This window comes from Anser brachyrhynchus (genome assembly GCF_964034855.1).
Source record: "Anser brachyrhynchus genome assembly, chromosome: 1".
NCBI classification, from domain to species: domain Eukaryota; kingdom Metazoa; phylum Chordata; class Aves; order Anseriformes; family Anatidae; genus Anser; species Anser brachyrhynchus.
In genome coordinates this window covers 210887136-210904983 of record NC_137694.1, presented here as the reverse complement: position 1 = coordinate 210904983, position 17848 = coordinate 210887136, and the positions used below count along the sequence as shown (strand labels likewise).

At 53.2% G+C, this 17848-nt stretch overlaps 1 protein-coding gene and 1 long non-coding RNA gene across 5 annotated transcripts in view; one reads left to right on the top strand and one right to left on the bottom strand.

Annotated features, from left to right (window-relative positions):
• Positions 1-2696, top strand: part of FCHSD2 (FCH and double SH3 domains 2) — a 148768-nt gene extending 146072 nt beyond the window's left edge. For all 4 annotated transcript variants that reach the window (XM_080559487.1, XM_080559488.1, XM_080559486.1 and 1 more), the window contains one exon: positions 435-2696. In XM_080559487.1, coding sequence (XP_080415613.1) covers positions 435-518 — 84 coding nt within the window. In that variant the 3' untranslated portion in view covers positions 519-2696. The remainder of the gene's footprint in view (positions 1-434) is intronic.
• Positions 1278-17837, bottom strand: LOC308179559. Its single transcript, XR_013940423.1, has 2 exons — positions 10853-17837; positions 1278-9948 (listed from the first exon to the last, which is right to left on the bottom strand). It is a non-coding gene; the product is annotated as an uncharacterized lncRNA (long non-coding RNA).
• Positions 17838-17848: the final 11 nt, after the last annotated feature.

The window sequence follows — 17848 nt, the reverse complement described above, 5'->3', positions numbered from 1 at the left end:
TGCGTGAATGCATCGGGGCATTTTGTACTTTCCAGTCCACGTAAGTTACAGGCAAAGGTGTCACCAGATGTCAGCATTTGCTTCGAGTCCAAAATCCACCCTCGATTCGTGTCCCGGATTTTCCATTAGGTGCAGGCAGAATAAATAGATGATTGCACCATCACTGTTGCCAGTCGCACTGGAGAAAAGCCACCTGAGACTGGTGACAGGACAATATCACAAAGGGCATCAATGGTTTGGTTGTATCGTGTACCTGAGGTCAGGGACAGCTGGACCTGCGTCCGGCTGGTTACTCGCCGTAGTTGTTGATCTCAACGTATGGCCTGTGTCTTTGCATCATGCCGAGGCACGAGCCCAGAGTTGCAGCTGTGCTCTGTGCAGCTTCGGAAATGTTGAGTTTGGGGATATTTACCGGATGGTTTTGGCTGTTTCAGGTGCGAGCAGCTCCACCGCCCCCTACGCAGCATCATCGCCGGACAACAGAGAAGATAGAGGACGTGGAAATCACTCTGGTGTAACGAGCGGACTAGTTGAGTAGTAGTGCTACAATCAAGGCCAAACGCGGTATTTGGTCAATCTCGTTTTTAGGCACCTTTGCATGATGAAGACTTTGAATAGAGCAAGAGATAGGGAGGATTTTCTGTGACAGTGACATGGTGGATTCCTTCCCACGGTCATGAATATTTTGTGCCTTTTTTTTTGTTTTGATTTCTAGACATCATTCTTCCTCTCTTAGCACAAACCAAGACGGGCCAAACAGCGAGCAGAGGATTGCCTTGGAGCAGGTTTCTCTCTTGGCTGAAGATGGTCAATTTTTATACGGAGGCCGAGGAAAGAGCCTCGTTCATGCAGCTTAGTCACAGCATACTTCTATCACGTGCATTAGTACAGTATATTACTGTTGCCATAGGAATGTGTTAAAGATCGTCAATTCTTCAAGTAGCATTACTTGTCTGATTAGGTATTAATCAGATCTTGCGGAACGAGAAAGGGAACTGAAAAAATAAGTATAAGGAGAGGCTGGCTCCTCTTTACTCCCCTTGAGGAAGGAAGAAACAGGAAAATAATCTTATAGATAAGGAAAACCGATGCAGATCATATGGCGTTAATTACATTAATGCACACCTCTTCAATAATCAACAGTTAAACAGAACTAAATGTTCTTTGTATTAATATTTATGCAGTACATTTAGTAATAGAGTATCTAATATGGAGGTGCTGAATTAGTAGCAACATCTTGTTCCATAGCATAAACCAACCGGTAGGAAAGTAAGTGAGATTTTGTCTAGATCTGGAAATTGAGCTTCATTTTTTTTTCTTAGCAGATTTTTTTTTTTGGTTTTGTTTTCTTTTTTTATTTTTTTTTTAAGTATTTGGGTCACTCTTATCCCAGTTATTGCCGTGTACTTTATTATCCAACATTAGCAATATATCTTTGTCATCAAAAGATCTGGCTAGAGTTAGAAGTTACATTTAGAGTATTTACATGCATTATTTAGTTCTTGCATTGGATGGTCCTGTAGTGTTCTCCCACCTGAAGCCCGTTAACTAGCCAAAGCCAGAGCCAGGAAAGCCTCTGGTTTATTCCAAGCCTTCAGACCGCCTTCGTGGCCAAGAGGAGCACAACAGACCATGGTCGCAAATTACTCTTAGGCGACAGAGAGAGTAAAAGAATTTCAAAGCTAGGTTTAAATCAGAGATCTCTGGGAGGGAAGCTTTTTGTTGGTGGTTGGATGGAAAGGGAAGAGGGTGTTCGGAGCTGTAACACGAAGAGGAAAGGGGAAAACCAGGTGAAAGCAGGTTTTTCTTCAGATGTGATTCCTAAATTGCTCTCAGAATAGCAATACCCATCGGATCAAAGCTGAAAGGCATCACAAGGTTGTTGTTTTTGAGCTGTTATATGGGCTCTAGCGAACGCGCTCTTATGTGTTCATTTTTTTTTCTAAGCCAGTAAATCGTCTACCTTTAGTTTACTAACAAGGGCTATTTTTTGAGGCTGCATTTACAAAAATCATCTAACAAGATTTTATCATAAACTTTGCACATACTTGTAAATCCCAACCCAAGCTGGGTCTCTGAGACATTCGTATTTGCCAATCTCCTTTCCCAGTGGGATCTTTAACCAAGAGTGGGGCTGTTTGAAGAAAAAATTCATTGATCAGTTATGAAATCTGTGACTGTCCAATGAAGTCTTTTCCATATTTTTCATTCTTTTGCACCTCTTGTCCTGTTGATCTGTTCGAGGTCTTTTTATGTGTTTATCAAACTTGTTCTTAAGTTTAAAAAAAAAAAGTTTTTAAAAAGATTTAACTGTTTGCAAAAATTTTGAAAGCTTCACAATGCAGAAGAAAAGCAAGTTTTGCCATAATGTTCATGTTCAATTTCTTTGGCCAGTTTTTTCTGTGTCCTTCATACCTGGACTTTCAAAATTCAGAAAGTGTTATTTAAAGTCTCTTTAGTTGTATTTTAAAATATTTTCTGTAAGAGCTGCTAATTTTATTTAAAAAAAGAAAAAGTTGTAAAAATATGCCTCCTTTTTAACTATGATTTCTTCATACAGGGCATGTATTCGACGTATCATCATGTACAGCGTCAGTACACTGAAAGCATGGGTGCAAATGCTTTCTTTATATTGGCTGTAAAAAGTTTGTATTTATTATGTATAAAAAGTTGAATAATAAAAAAGTGGAACTAAATCCCTGGCGTTGCCTTGATACCAGATCCTGCGACGTTTGTGGCAAAATGTCCGTAGAAGATTTCCACAGGGGGAAGATCTGTGGCTGAGAGAGAGCCTGGCCTTTGGGGAGAAAATACAGAGGAGGGGTTCTGGGGTATCATTTCTATGGTTTATTATTCTTTTACACAGAAACTTGAAACTCCTGCTCAGAAAAACGCTTACGCACAAGCTTAAAACAATCTTTAACCATCGCTTTAAGGTGGTATTTATATGAGGAACAAAATCATTCCCCAAATGCAGAGCCGGTAACAAAGCTCCAGCTATCGAAATAATTGCTCAACAGCCTTTTTGCCGTTAGGATAATTGCGTAAAGAAAGAGGGGGAAGGTGATTGATAATACCTCTTCAGTGCGATTGTCCTTTAATAGGCTTGATTTGCCTAATTGTGCGAGGAGTGTTTCCACTGCACCACGAACCAAGGCTCCCTTCGTGCTCTGGCTTTCCGTATTATTTTCTTCCCAGCTCAGCAGCCGCCCTCCTGCACCCGGCGCCTTGCTTTTGCTCTTTTTTCTTTCTCAAAGGTGAGTGCTTTTTGGCTAAGTCCTGCGTGAGGTCTGCGAGCTGCTTCGCTCCCCGTTTTGGCTCCCAGCTGTTTGGAGTCGCGGCTGTGCTCGGCGCTGCCTGAACAAAGCTCGGTGCAGCAGGGCTGCAGCGCCGTCGGCCTCTGGGCATTGCTGCGGTGTTCGGTCAGATCTTTAATCTTTCATTTCCACTCCTCACACAGAACTGTTACGCTGCCTTTCATCATTTTTTCCCTAAGCTCCCGCAGCCTCCTCCTTTGAGAAATCCTGTCTTCCCTTGCTTTTTATATCCATTCGCGGTGCTCCTCCAAATATTATTGTCCTGGCTGCTTTGTCCTTTTGTTCAGCATCTGGCTTGTTGCATCTCTCCTTTTCTTGCTGCTTCACACACCTCTTTTCATTGTCAGCATAGCTTATAAACGATGCTAATCCCCAAATCCGCCGACGATACCACTTACCCTGCCATTTTTAACAGGCACCCTTCATGCCTCTACCTTTTCTCTCTTCCCCTTCCTTAAAGGCCGTGCTGTCATAACACAAGCGGAGCTGATAATGCCTGTTCGGCAGGTGTGCTGTGATTGCATCAGTCGTGCCATTAACGTGAGCGCTTCTTCTTGCCACGAAAAATCTCTTCACCCTGAAGTGCTTTCCAAAGCTCCTCTTGCTGCGCTTTGCCTGCAAGCGGGAGACAGCTGTGGCTTTAACAGCGCTCGTCTAGAGGCCAAAAGGGTGCCTGGTAAAAAGCAGGGGTTATGTATGGCTACGCGTTTGGCTTGGGGTATTTAGAGAAGCAGCACCGGGAGCTTGGCCAGTGCGAAGACGGAAATTTTGGCCTCTGGGAGAGTCGGCAGCAGAACCGTGGCTGCATTCGGGACGGGGTTTCTTTCCTCTGGTGGCTCCACTCCTCGGATTTTAGGAAGGGACGAGACTGAGCCCAGCCACAGGTTGATCTTACTGACCTGCAACGAATGGATTGTGCTGGGCTGGCCTTTTGTCTGTGCCACGGGAATGTTAAGAGAAACACAGGCACAGGGCTGTATTCTCTTTCCCGTGCAGCACGAGCAGCTCGCACTCTTAATAAAAAGGAGAACAAAAACCCCATCCTCGTCTCCGAATTGAGGATCTTTTCCTTCTCTGCATGTAACTTTTTCAGAGGAGCAGCTGCTCTGCCACTTGCACTTTTTTTCTGCTTGCTCTTCCAGCAAGGTGCCTGTAATTAATAACCTGCAGATCTCAGCACGGCCGAGGCCGAGCAGGAAACCTGCCTTAATCAGCCTTTCCTCGGGTTGGGCCTCCCAGGAAGCTCGGGGTCGGGGGGGAGCTGCTGATGCTGTGGCAACTTTCCCCACCTCTTCTCCGTTTGCGGATCTGCTGCCCTGAATAAAAATTAGGGGAGAGATGGGAGGAAAGGTGCTGCCCGCTTCTCCCCTGCCTCTGGAGGTGCCCGGGGAATATTGAGACCTGATTCGGGGCACAGGGGGAGGCCGGAGAAAGCGATAGAAAGAACGAACGAAAACTTACTGAAGTCGGGGCTGCAACAAATGAGGCAATAAAAAAAAAATGCAGCTGGGAAAATGCGGACGTGCTCACTGCACCAAGTAGTTCCCTGCTCAAGGCATGGCCCCGGGGGGGGGTTGAGGAGCGTGGATCTGGTGGCAGGATCTCGGTAGCAAGCGCTCTGCATCGCAGAAGCACGGGTCACTGCGTCCAGAAACCGCGGTGCTGGGGCCAGGCCGGGGAAGGTGAGAAGTCTCCGTTAGCAGAGCTGAAGTGGCACAGCCGGCGGGGCGAGGAGAGGGGGGGACGATGGTTTCACACCCACCTGGCCCTGCACGAGCCGAAGAAAAGCGCCGGTAGCCAGGAGCCAGGCTCTGCTTTGCCGTGCCGAAATGGGCTCCGCGTCCCAGGGGAGAGCTCAGCCCTTAAAATGCGGCTTGGGTTTGGTTTTGGCTGTAGCAGACCGTGGTTTAGTTTGTATCACATGCGGCAGGCCCTCTGGGAGATAAAATCAGGACTGGCAGAGTGAAGAGAGCATCCCCTGGTAAATTATTAAAACTATTTCTTGGATGCAGCCGTCGCCGGGTTTTCTGTCCGAGTACGTGACGCTGCTTTAATTGAAAGCCGATGAGATTGTCGTCTGGAAGAGGCCGACAGAATTGAGCGATTCGGTCTGCAGCATCTCTCTCTGTACCTCCCTCTGCATCCTCCCTGAAAAGAAGAGCTTTCAGATCAGCCGGAAAGCTTTTGGAAAGCAAGCGCTGCAGGCTTTCTGTCGTCTGTGCTTCCCAGACTGCCGCTTCAGCTGCCCGGGGTCTCCTGGGAAGCTTCGTGGTCTTCGGCAGGCGTTCGGCTGCCCACTGAAATCTCCACTCATGGCAGGATCGAGGCTTCAGGGTGTGCCACGAGAAATGTCCACAAAAAAAATAATATTCTGCCACGGTCTTGTTTCTCTCCCCCCAGAAAATGTGGGAAAAGCTTACCTCGAGGAGTCCGGCTGGTTTGTGCGCTGGAAATGGGCTGGAAATGGCTTTTCAGGTGTGGCGCTGTCAGAGCAGCGCGCACGGGGAAGGAAAGGGGCCCAGGAGCCCCCGTCCCCCTCTCGTGACAACCGCCCTGCGCCTGCCCCTGCCACTTGGCAGCCTCGGCGCGGGCCGGGGGTTCACTGAGCTTCACAGAAGGCTTTTGGGTCGCCCAGCAGAGCGTGCTGCTGAGCTCGGGGCTCAGATTTGGCACGTGGAGAGCCAGGGCATCCTTACGGCGCTGGAAAACGCTCACACAACGCGTGGCTACGTCTGGACCTGCGGGATTTCTCCGCGGGAGGGTTTAGGATTTTACACGGCTTCCGAGTTTGTGATGAGGTGGAAACAAAATTAACCAGATACCCAACAGAGGTTGGGCGGAGAGAGCGCCGTTAGCAGCACAGAGGGGGTCGTGGCCGTGGCACCAGTGAGACGTGCTGAGGGGAGCAGGGAGCCTGGCGCGATGCGGTGATCCCGCTCCCTGCCCTCATCTGTGCCTCCGGTGCCACCCGGACAAACCTGAGCTTTCTCTGGGCCTCTGCACCATTTGCAGACGAGATTTGTCTTTCACGAAGGTAAAGCCCTGCGCTATCGCGCTGCACGAAGTACCCTTCAGTTTGGAAGCCATTTTTCTTCCAGTCCCGAATTTTTTTACCTTTTTTTTTATGGAGTGGGTTTGGTTTAGATATTTCTTTTTTAATGCAAATTCAAGAACAATTGCTGTGAGGTGTGCTTCTGCTCTTACTTTTGTCTGCTGTAATTGCTTCTCCTTTTTTTCCATTGTTTGTTAAAAGACAAATGAATTTCCAGGTTCAGTTGCACTGGCAGTGCTGACGGCAGCTTTTTCAAACCCCGTAGCACAGCTCTTTTGCTCGGCTGAATCCTGCAGAGTGGGCCAAATCCAGCTTCACCTCTGTGTCACGGGCAAATTACTGCACTAATTAATTTCTCCAGGAGTGGGGCCTCCTTCCTGCCGGACATCGGGGAACGGCAGCGGGAGGGCACTGCAGGCACCACCACGCTCGGGTGCGAGGGTGTCAGGCGGGGATAGAAACCAGCAACAACCTCGGATTAATGCACGGAATACGCTTGCATGAGGAGATCTGAGAGGCTGATAATTTAAAAGTATGGTTACGAGGTTTTTTTTTTAAATATTAATGTCATGTGAATAAGAATATCCTGGTTTCTGAGAAGCGAGGCGCGATCGGTTGCGGCGTGCGTTTTCCCGTTTGTGCACCCTTGGTTCGCTTCCATTGCTGTGGAGTGAGCAGAGAACCGGCATTTTCCTCCGAAAGGAGGTGACGGGAATTAGTGCAGGTCCTCGAAAAGGAGCAGCAAGGGCAGAGGAGTGACAAGGAGGGGACTGCGGCCAAAGAACACGCGGTTGCTGCGTGCGTTAGTGCCCACGGGACACGGCAAACTGGGCAGTGCTCGACCAGCCGGCGCGTTTGGGTGCCAGAAGAGACGGGCTCTGCAGAGGAAAGCTCCAGAAGGAGGACACAGGGAAGCGGTGAGCTGCGTGGAAGCTTTGGCGAGGACCAAACCCCGCTGGGTTTTGTGCCCCGCTCACCTGGCAGTTGTCGCTGCGAGGTTTCATCCCCCTCCCGACCTGAGGCTGTCGAAGCCCTGAGCTGAGCACGCTGTGGAGCCTTGCGGGCTCCTGGGTTTCAGCCAAAGGCAGGTCAAGGGCAAGGAGCAGCCCCGCTACTGTCCGTCCGTCCCCTTCCAGCTGGAAGCCGTGGACGTCACCAGGGACAGGCTGCACGCAGAGCCAGGAAGCCCTCAGTGCCCACTTGGGTTCCCCTGCCAGCAGCGGGGCCTCCGCCCTCCCTGCCTCCCTCCCTGCCTCCTCTTTCGCCCGTGGCATCCGGGAGTCACTGCATCTGCCACCAGTTTTTCCAAAAGTTGTATTTTCTCCCATAACTTTCACTGCAAATGGTCTCATTTCATTCCAAACATGAAACTGTAAACGTTTGGTTTTGCCATGTTAGGCTCCTGAGCAGAAGTTCCCCGCTTTGAGCATCCCCCTGGTTTAGAGCCCGTGATTTAGAGCCCTGGTTTAGAGCCCGTGCAGACCCGAAGCAGAAGCCCTCAGCTCCACAGGGCACAGCCCCGGGAGCTGCAAGGCTGAAAGGTGAAAGGAGGGAGAGCTGAAGACGTCTGCGTGACGTTAGGGATTGCAGCAGGGGAGAGAGGCGGCTGCAGGTGCATCGATAAACCCACCGCTGTGATCTCCTTTAACCCAGCCCTTGCTTCAGGAATGGCTCGTGCTCGTCGGGTTTGGATTGCTGTCGGCTTTGCAGGTCCTGGTCTCCCCGAATCGTAAATCAGAGCTGCTCCCCTTGGCTGACGCGACCGTACCCAGGGCCCGCGCAGCGCAGAGCCATCGGGCGGCGCGAAGGCCGGGCGCCAGGCAGCTCTAACGCTGCAGGAAGGGAAAGAAGCGTCGCCGCCGCTTCCCGGCCACAAATCGTTGCTGGGGTCAGAGCAAATTGCTACCCAAGGACGCCGGCAGAGCGTGATTGTGCTCGGATAACAAGGGGGGGGGGGGGGGGGGGTCTCCTGGTAATTCAGCTGGCGGAGCTGTTACGGGTAATAGCGGAGCACTGCGGCCGCTGCTTCTGAAATTACCCGGCCGGGCTAATCCGAGGACGAGGAGACGATTTATTGATTTGAAGTCCTGGCCAGACGTAGCTGGAGATAATTCTAGGATGTTAGGGGGTATTATTCCTACAGAAAGGCAGGCTTGGTAAACGCGTTTCATTTATTTATTAGACCCTGCGAAACAGTCGTGCTGCATCGCAGCCTGAATGGTTTATTTAGCGATGCGAGTAGCTGCGATACCGAAAATGAGACCTTTCTGGATGGCAGGCATCTGATATTTTTGCTGAAACTGCTCATTTTCTAAAGCAAATAGCCCCTCGCAACTGCTGCCGCTGGTTTGAGCTCACTATTGAGAGCTATTTTTGAAAGATCAGGGGAAAAAAAAAAAAAAAAAGGTGTTACGTCTTTGGCTCCGCTTTTGCATTCCGGTCAGGTGTCTTCTTGCTCTTTATGGGTCCCTTGCAAGCTGGCTTCCGAGGGCTCTGGTTAATGTCCTAGAAAATAACCTTGTGCGTAGACTCACTGCCGTTTTAGCGCTGGTTCTTGCGGGCGGAGGGGGTTCTCACCGAGCCGGCAGCCTGGCAGACCACGAGCTATGAAAATCAGATGAATTTGCTCTGAATGACAGGCTCTGGCCCCGAGACTCAGCTGGCAGTGGGGCCTCGGGGAGCGTTTTGCCCCATTAACGCACGGGCTGTCCTCTCGGAGAGGCCATTAGGAGGAACCACGGGATGGAGGCCGGCTGGTGCTGGGTCAGAAAGTGTCCCCTGAGGAGCTCCGGCGCTGCTTTCCCAGCAGTGATGCTGCTTCTTTGATACTTTCCTCATCTTTCTTCACTGTCAAAGTAGCTTTGCTTCCCGTAGCCAAACCAGGGAGGCACCCAGTACCGCAGCCGGGCTGGGATGCACACCGCTCCTCTCTCATTCCCCAAGCAAGGCGAATCCTACAGCCTCCAAACCCCCAGCCTCACAGAAATAACCCTAAATCTTTATCGTTCCGCAGCAGAACGGGTTTCAGATTCCCATAAGCAGCAGCGGCTGCGCGCCTGGTGCAGAGCCGAGGGCAGCAGTGACTGGAGGTGCTGCGTGTTTCTAGAGTTAAATCGCTTGCTAGCGGCCAACTAAACGTCACCCGGCCTCAGCGTCTGGGGTTTGATGGCCTCATTGTGCACAGGCTGTTGGTTCCACTGGGGTTTTGTCCGGGGCTTTGTCACTCAGCTGTCAGAGCGTGGAAATAAGGAACGTGGCCAGCGAGGACCTCACAGACACGAGTGCAGCATGGTGCTAATCCGCAGCCCCGGCCAGGTGGCTGCTGGGGAAGATGCTGGCTGCCTTTGGGTGCCTGCAGAGGGCTGTGGGTACAGGAGGGCACGATCCAGCAGAGCTCACAGCGTCCAAAAGACGATCCCGAACCGGTGTCCGAGCCCCGAAGCAGCACCGCTGAGTCCGCAGCGTTTGTCCGATCGTGGCTGCAGACAGGTTGTGTGAAGCCCGGTGGAGAAATCCTACAGATCCCGTGCTCCTCGCACAAGCAGCTCTGCAGAGCCGTGCCAGCTGCTTTGCTTTGCACTAAAAACAAGGAAAAAAGAGCCAGTTAAAGCACTCAGCACCTGGTTTGAGCAGTGGGACGCAGGGCTCGGTGTGCACGTCGGCACGGATGCGCCAGTGCCGCACGCTGAGCCCAGCGTCGGGGCGAGCTCGTGATACCCCAAATGATGCAGCGGCAGCGTGGGATGCCAGCGATTCTCCCACTGGAGCCGGAGAAATTTTCCACGACCAGAAGCGAGGGTGGAGGGAGCTGTTTTTCAAGGGTATTTATAGACCCCCATGCTCTTCTGCAGCGTTTCCCAAACTTTGGGTGAAGACCAAGCGATGAGGAGATGGGGGTTAGGCTGGTTAGGAAGAGGAGCAGGGCTCCTGGTTGGGAGGAAAAGGTGAGTAACAGGGGCTGAGCCGACAGCAACCAGTGGTGGGGGGCACGCGGGGAGGCGTGGGGAACAAAATCAGCTCGAAAAACACCAGAGCACCGGGTGAGGCGCCCGTGTCCTCCCCACTGAGCTGTCGTGGCTTTGTGCAGCACCCAGCGATCCCACCGCGACATCTGCGCTTGTCCAGGAGACGCTGGGTGGCAGGAGCAGACATCATCCTGCAGCCAGCCTCCGATGCAGCGCGGCCTCTCCATGAAGAATGTAGAAGGGATGTCGTTTTTCTGACGTTGGCTCTGTTTTTCCTGCTGCAAATCACCTCATCGCCTAGCACAGAGAAGAACTTAATGCTGCAGCGGGGAGAAGAGCAGGCATGTGGAGGTTTCGGGCTGCGTTTTTTTCCCTCTGTGCCTTAGCACTACTTCCCCCGGGGACCAGAAACCCAAAAGCCACGCGGGGAGGTGGCAGAGAAGCAGAGGTCGTGGTTCAGAGGCTTCGTCCCGACGAGCTCACCAGGAACATGGAACAGAATTTGGGACCGGCCTTACCTTACGTGATGACACCCGCAGCCACAAATCTTTGCAGAGCACAACAGGCAGGGGAAAGCAGCCTCCTCCTACCCGCCGCTTATTTCCCGGAGCTTGAAAGCTGATTAAGAACCACTTACTTAAGCGGATGGGTTTCAAATGATGCTACCAGGGCAAGCTGCTCTCCTCCAGCCGCCCGTTAAAGTTTCAATGTACCTGCCTCGCACAGGGACGGGTGAAGCCGTAGGGCTGGGGTGTGAGCTGCTGGACTGACCTCTGTTAGCAGCCAGTCAGTTCATTAAATAGTAAAGAGCTGCCCGATTCCCTGCTAAACAGCGCGCCGAGCGTCCTTCGTTCATTTCCTGTTTTTAAAGGAAGGATAAATTATTTACTACGGTGCTTGAAGCCCTTTACGTGAAGCAAAATCTTGTTTACCAGGGCAGATGCCCACAGGGAAGTGTCCGAGCGATGGGCCTGCTCGTGGACAATTTCTCGGAGTTAATGGAGTCATTTTAAGGGGAGCGGGATGCCGAGCGGCCAGGCTGGTGGCTCCGACTTCTGCGCTTCGGTGACGGCTTCCCAGATCAAGCCCCCGAGAAGTTCTGGCGCAGAGCTTCTGCAGTTTGCAAATCAGTAATTTAGGGGGCGTCGATCTTCAAGCCTTGAAAGCTCTGGCCTCACGAGTGTGAGGTCTCCTCCTGGAGATGACATGCGCGTTTCCTGCCTGGAAACTCAGCGCCCTGTCCCCCGAGCCGCTGCTGCCAGGAGGTTTGCTGGACTCCGTCCCCCGTGCTCTCGCCAAGCGAAGAAAAAGCAAATCCTCCCGCGTGTGAAATGTTTACAAACCTCTCCTAAACGTGTCCCCGGCTCCTTCTCCTCCCGGTCCTCGCGGTCCTGCTCCATCTCGCCCTGCTCCGACGCCGTCCTCGGGCCGCTCGGTGCGGGAAGGGGTTTGCTGGAGCTGAGCTCATTGCTCCCCGGAGCCCGGCCAGCTCCACGGGGCAGGACACGTTCCTCGGGAACTTCTCCAGGGCTGTCGGGAGTCCTCGGCGAGGGGATTTATACCAGACACGGCAATTCAGCTCGAACGGTAGCAGCTGCTCCGGCTGCAGCAATAAACCATAATACTCTGGCTCTTGCAGTGAAACTCCCATCTGAGCCGGGCTTTACAAATGCTTTACAACCGCTGCTTGCAATCCGTCATATCTCGACTTGAATTACTTTCCAGGCCCGCTCTCCACTCACTTAACGTGAACTATCTCGTCTTGCCCATCTCTGGCCCGGGTTTCGTTTTCCACGGCCGCTTGTTGGGAAAATTCATTAACCCTGCAGTGTGCCTGATGAAATTGCTCGCCGTGGGGCCGCTCAGTTGGGTGGTTTTCTGTTCCGGACCTCCAGGTTCCCGCGCAAAAAGGGGGTGGGACGTAGGTTTAACGCGGAGCGCTGACCTTGGGCTTGCTCCTCCTCCTCTCGCGAAGGTGATGGCTTGTTCCAGCAGCAACAGCAGCAATCCGATTTCCTTCCGCTGAGGGCAGCTCGGGCCGTGCAGAGGCTGTCCTGGTCCTCCGCAGCTCCTCTTTGCCATTCCTGCGGGCACGTAGGTGGCTGGGCCCTGGTCCCACGTCACGGGTCCAGGGGTTTTTATCCAGCACGGGGTTGTAGCACCCAGCCCAAGCGGGGGCAGCCAGCCCATCCGTCACCTTGCTCCGGATTTATGCCCAGACAGACCACCGCCGAGCAGCTGCCCTTTCCCACAGCAGCAGCTCCAGCCCCTGCCTGCAAGCAGAAACACTCACCTGCTGTGGAAGGGGGGATTTTTAGGGGCAGGATTGCCATCGCTCCATCACCCCAAAAAGCTTTAGGGGGAAGGAGGTGCGTTGTCAGGGCCAGAGCTCAGAAGAATCCCTACTGAGGACCTGCTCTTGAGGGGGTGCTTTGGGGATCTGCCAGGGATGGGGTCAAAGTTTTGGCTGAGAGTGTTGAAATTCCCCCCCCCTGCAGCGTGGCCCCAAGGACTGGGTCAGGGTTTGTTTTTGCAGGGAGAGAAACCAGAAGGAACAAACTCCTGCGGGGGGAGGTTTCTGAGCCCCTCGGGCATTTCCAAGAGAGGGGACGGGGTCCGCACCATCCTGGCTGGTGAAACCTGCTCATGCTGGGGGTCCTGCATCATCTCCCCGTGACGGGGGCATTATTTTGCCACGGGAAAGCAGCAGCAGCAGGAATCGTGGCCTTTTCCAAGCAGGACGTTCGCTCCCAATGCTGCCTTTTGCCGACGCCCAGGGAAAGCACGGGGGCTCCCAAAATCCCACGTGCCCACGAGCTGGGAAAGTCGCCGTCTGCCCCGGCCCCTTCGCTGCGACGCCGCTGCCAGCCCCTCGTGGATGCTCTGAACGGGAGCCAGGTTCCTGGGGAGAAAACGAAGGGACAAGCGGTTTAATTGAGCCCCCTCAATGGCCCGGGGCTGCCATAAACCATGTCGCTGTCTGGGCGATGAAAGGAGCAGGGGGGAGGCAGGACAGCTCCCGAGTCCCGAACCTGCTCTGGGATGGCTTCCCCGCAGCGAGGAGACCTGCTGCTCACCCCCAGCTCCCGTAAGGGGCCCCCGTCGGGGACGCTGGTGCCACCAACGTGACATCCAGGGGGGTTTAATATCCCTCCCGTGAATCCCCCTGCGTTCGTTTCTGCCCCCGGCTGGGGCAGGGGATGCGTTTTGCAAAGCACGCGAGGAGCCGGAGGCGCTGAGGGGCTGCAGCAGGGGTTGTCACTGGGGCAGGGGGAGGCTGAGGATGCCCCTTCTGCACCCATCCTGTGCCTGGAGGCCAGGCAGAGGGTCCTGAGCGTCGCTGGGGGCAACCCACGGGGCTAATCCCGGGCAGCCGAGCGAGGCCAGGCTGTGCTTGTCGCAGAGCTGGCATCTCCCGAGCCCTCCCGACCTCCTCTTTAAGTCAGGGGAGCCCCGATGGACGCTTCGGGGATCTTGCCCTCTGGCTGCCTCAGCCCCGTGGCTTTCCCCATCCGGATGGACCTCGGGGACAAAGGGAGCTCAGCTCCTTTCCCTGCGGCGAGGCAGCCCCTGCCCTCTCGTGGCTGGCTCTGAGCAGCAGCAGCAGCAGGGAAATGCCCTCAAGGGCGGCCATCCCTTTCCCTGCTCTCCCTCTGTACCCCAAAAACCTAAGCATCGGCCAGGTTTTAGGGTCAGTCCTGGCTCCTCAGCAGAGCAAAGCAACCAACGGGGCTCGCCTGGGAGCCGCGTGCCCCGGCTCGGGCCGTGGCTGGGGCAGGACGGAGCCGAGGGAGGAATCCCATGCTGCTATTTGTGGAAGGGACTGAAACCTTCCCGGCTGCGAAGGCCGAGGCTCGGAGCCCCGCTGGCTTAGCGAGGCCACGTCTGGGGGAGAGGGGACATTCCCTCGCTGCCTGACACCCCCCGAGCTCCGCTTGGCGATGCTGACCCCGAAATGCTGACACGACACATAGTTTCTCCTTAATAGGGCATGGAAAAGGCGACGCACGTCAGGGCCAGGCTTTTTTGCGAACGCCGTGCCTTCCCCTTCTCTTTGTAGGATCCAGAAATACATTGGCTCGGCTCCTCCTGGGTGAACTCGGCCTAAAAGAAAGATCTCGGACAGATATTTCCTGTTCTGAAGTAAGGTGGTGGAAAGCAGCAAGCAGTGGGTTTTGTTTAGGTTAGGAGAGTCCTAAAAACTGGTTCGAGAGCCTGGTTATTAGGGATTTAGGTTCAGATCCTTGCACAGAGATGTCCTCAGCTCCTGGCCGCCCTACAAAGCCAACGCTGGGTGGTCTGGTGTTACCTCGGGGCGAGGACCTCAAGCACAGATGTCCTCCCAGTTTGGCATGGCGTTATCATGGCCAGTGCTGGGAGCATGGGTTCCCCAAATGCTGCTCCAACCCTGACCCAAACCCTTTGTGTTCTTTGGAGCAGGGCTGCCTGGTCCCAGCACCCTGCCGCAATTTGCTGCCCTCTCCTCCACGCTCACACGCCGCGCATGGAGCAAGGCTGGAGGAGGGAAACGAGCAGGGCTTTAAATAACCTCCCCCCAGAAGATGTGTGTGTTTGTGTTGGATCGTTTCTGCAAGCTGTTCGCAGCCCGGCCTACAGAAACAGTGGGACAAGCCTGGGAGGAGGGAGGAAGGGGCAAGGCAGGGTGAGGGGGGCAAGAGAAGAGGTCATATAAAACTCTTTGCTGCCAGGGAAAATGCAGTACTGCCTCTGCACTGGAAGAGAAAAAGGAATGCCTTCCTGAGAGCGGGGACTTCTCCCACTCATGTCTCAGCAATAGGCTAGGGAAAGCTCGAGCACTCACTCACTCTTGTTGGTCAGCCCCGTGATCCATCCAGCTGGATAAGGGATGTTGGAGGCACGTCCCAACCTCGTGTCTTAAGTGTCTCCTAAGGTGATTCTTACCTCCTCTTAATTTCACTTCTTTTCTTACCTCCTCTAAATCACGAGCTGGCTTTGTCTCACTGCGTTCAGGGATGCAGACGGAAAGCAGCACCAGGAGCTGACACCATGCCTAAGCAGGTATTTCTGTCCATTTTACATCGGCCCAGTCCAAGCCCCGGGCCCCCAGTGCTCCCAGTTCTATCCCTGTTTGACCTGGCTCCAGCCTCAGTCCCTAGTGGGGAGATCAGGAGGAGATGGACGGAGTTTGACTCTGAATTTTGGGCAAGAGGAACTCCCTGTTGAGAACAACGCTGCTGGAACCCATGGAGAGTGTAACTGGCACTTGAGGAGCATGGAGACGAAGGGAGAGAGGAGGATGGGGCAGCACTGGGGTCGGCGTGGTTTTTTTGGAGCCTGAGAGTGAGGATGAAGAGTGGGAGCAGAGGGAAATGGGCACTGCTGGAGCAGGAAAGGAGGAATGGTGGGGAGGGATATCGTGTCCTGCTGTTTTTCCTTTCAATTCAGAGGGGTCGTAGCCCTATGCAGAGACTGGGGAGAGGCCAAAGGGTGGAGGGTCTGTGAAAGCCAAGCTTGGACGAGCCCAGAGAGAGGGGCAGGGGCTGGCTGAGAGCAGGACGTGACGGCCAGGCACACAGGGAGTGAGAGGAAAACACGTTTGGCACCAGCAGACCCAAGTCTCTCACCAGCATCTGTCCTGGCGAAGAGGGCGGTGGGTCCTGGCATCACCCGGCTTCTCTGGACAGGCTCCGTCTCGCCGCTGTCTCCGCCATCCCTCGGATCCCTCAGATCCTGGACAAATGAATCCCTTGGGAAGAAGAGAGGAGGGAGGTGAGGAGGCACACACGAAGCTTTTCCCACCCTGGAAACTGTCTCCACTGACATCTAGTGGCAAACCAGTCCTTTTTTTTCCCTGGCACAGAGGAGAGCTGGCTCCTCCGGGCACTGCTGCCAACCCTTTGGTCCCCACTGGTGGTTCTGGGTGGTTCCGAGCAGGCTGAAAACAGGGGCAGTGCAGGAGGTGGCTGCAGGACAGACCTTTTTTTTTAAAATTTAAAACCATTACCCCTTGTCCTGTCACTATTCTCCCTCACAAAGAGTCTCTCCCCATGAGAGAAGCCATGCTGGCTCAGAAGAAACCTAGTTCAGCGTTTCCATCTGCAGCCAAAAGCCCAGGGAAACCTGAAAATACAACAAATCTGCTTGCAGCAAGCACCCACCTCCCACTGCCTTCATCTGCTCTTTGTGGGAGGACCGTGATCTTGAAGTCTGTGTGGGTTGGTGGATCTCGAACACATTTTTATCTTCCCAGCCTGCACAGGTTACTGCAGACAGAGGTGGTCCCAGACCTGTCAACACCCCTCTCCTCTACCCCTCTGAGATGGAGATCCAGATGGCACAATGCAGGTGGACCACAGACGTATTTACAGAACCACGAAATGATACTATCCCATTTCTTCTTCCTTTCTTGATAGATATATATATATATATATATATATATATATATTTGGCACAGAGGCCCTGCAGCAGCCACACAAGGCCCTCTCTGTACAACCAGAGCTGCGCAGTGCCCCTGCCCTCACCCGTGGCTGCTCAGTTTTTGTAAAATCTCCAGTGAGGCTTTCCAAAAGAAGCCTTACGGAAAGCCAAGCAGCTTTTTTCAACCTTTTTCACTATTATCCCCAAATCTTCTGGTTCCATTCTGTGAGGTTTGCAAGGCAGGACTTCCATTTTCTGACTCTTCCCAAACAGTCCGTATTTACCCACAAGTTTATGGATATTTTCATTTATTAGTTCTCCCCATTATTATTTTCTAATTTACACAGCACATCCAAAAGCCTGTGATCCCCTAAAATGTTAACAAAATGACCAACTTCCCCATCTTTGGCCACCATGGAAGTTTTATGCAAGAAATCCCGTCCTGTTGTTATTCACGTAACACAGTGCCCAGACTGCAGGGGTGATGACATGTCAAAAGAGGAAAAAAGAGGTGATGATGTCAAAAAAGGTAAAAAAAAAAACACCTCAGAAGACCTGTCCTGCAACTACATTTGTCATGTTTATTGTCATTTGGCTTGAGCGAGGCGGAGGGATCACAGCCCTCCCTCGAGATGCTGCACAAACACAGCAGAAAAGACCTACCATAGCTCAAAATTTACAGTTAACCATAATCTCTGTTTATAGGTAACTGTAAATAATGAATAGCTATTGTTAAATTTTACTTAAAGTAAGGGATAACAGTTTGGCACTCTCGAGCTGCCAAGACTCCTGAGGTTTCCCTGCAAATAGTAGAAAAGCTCGCCTGTGCTTTTCACACGTTTTTCCTGAGGGGCGTTTCCTTCATTTGTGACTGACTAAAAATAGGAAGAAAGGTAAAAAACGAAACAAAACGCGGTGAGAGCGGGGCTGGCGCCCTCCCGTCAGCGCCGCTCCCCTCATGGCGACAGGGATGGCATCCATGAGGGGACGGCCTCTGTAACCGCCCCCAGGCCATATATCGGGGTGAATTATCCTTCTGTCAGCGCTTGGGCCCTTTCACATCGGGTTTCCAGCCATTTTAACGCCGACTGAGGGCGCTCGCAGCCGCTTGGGAA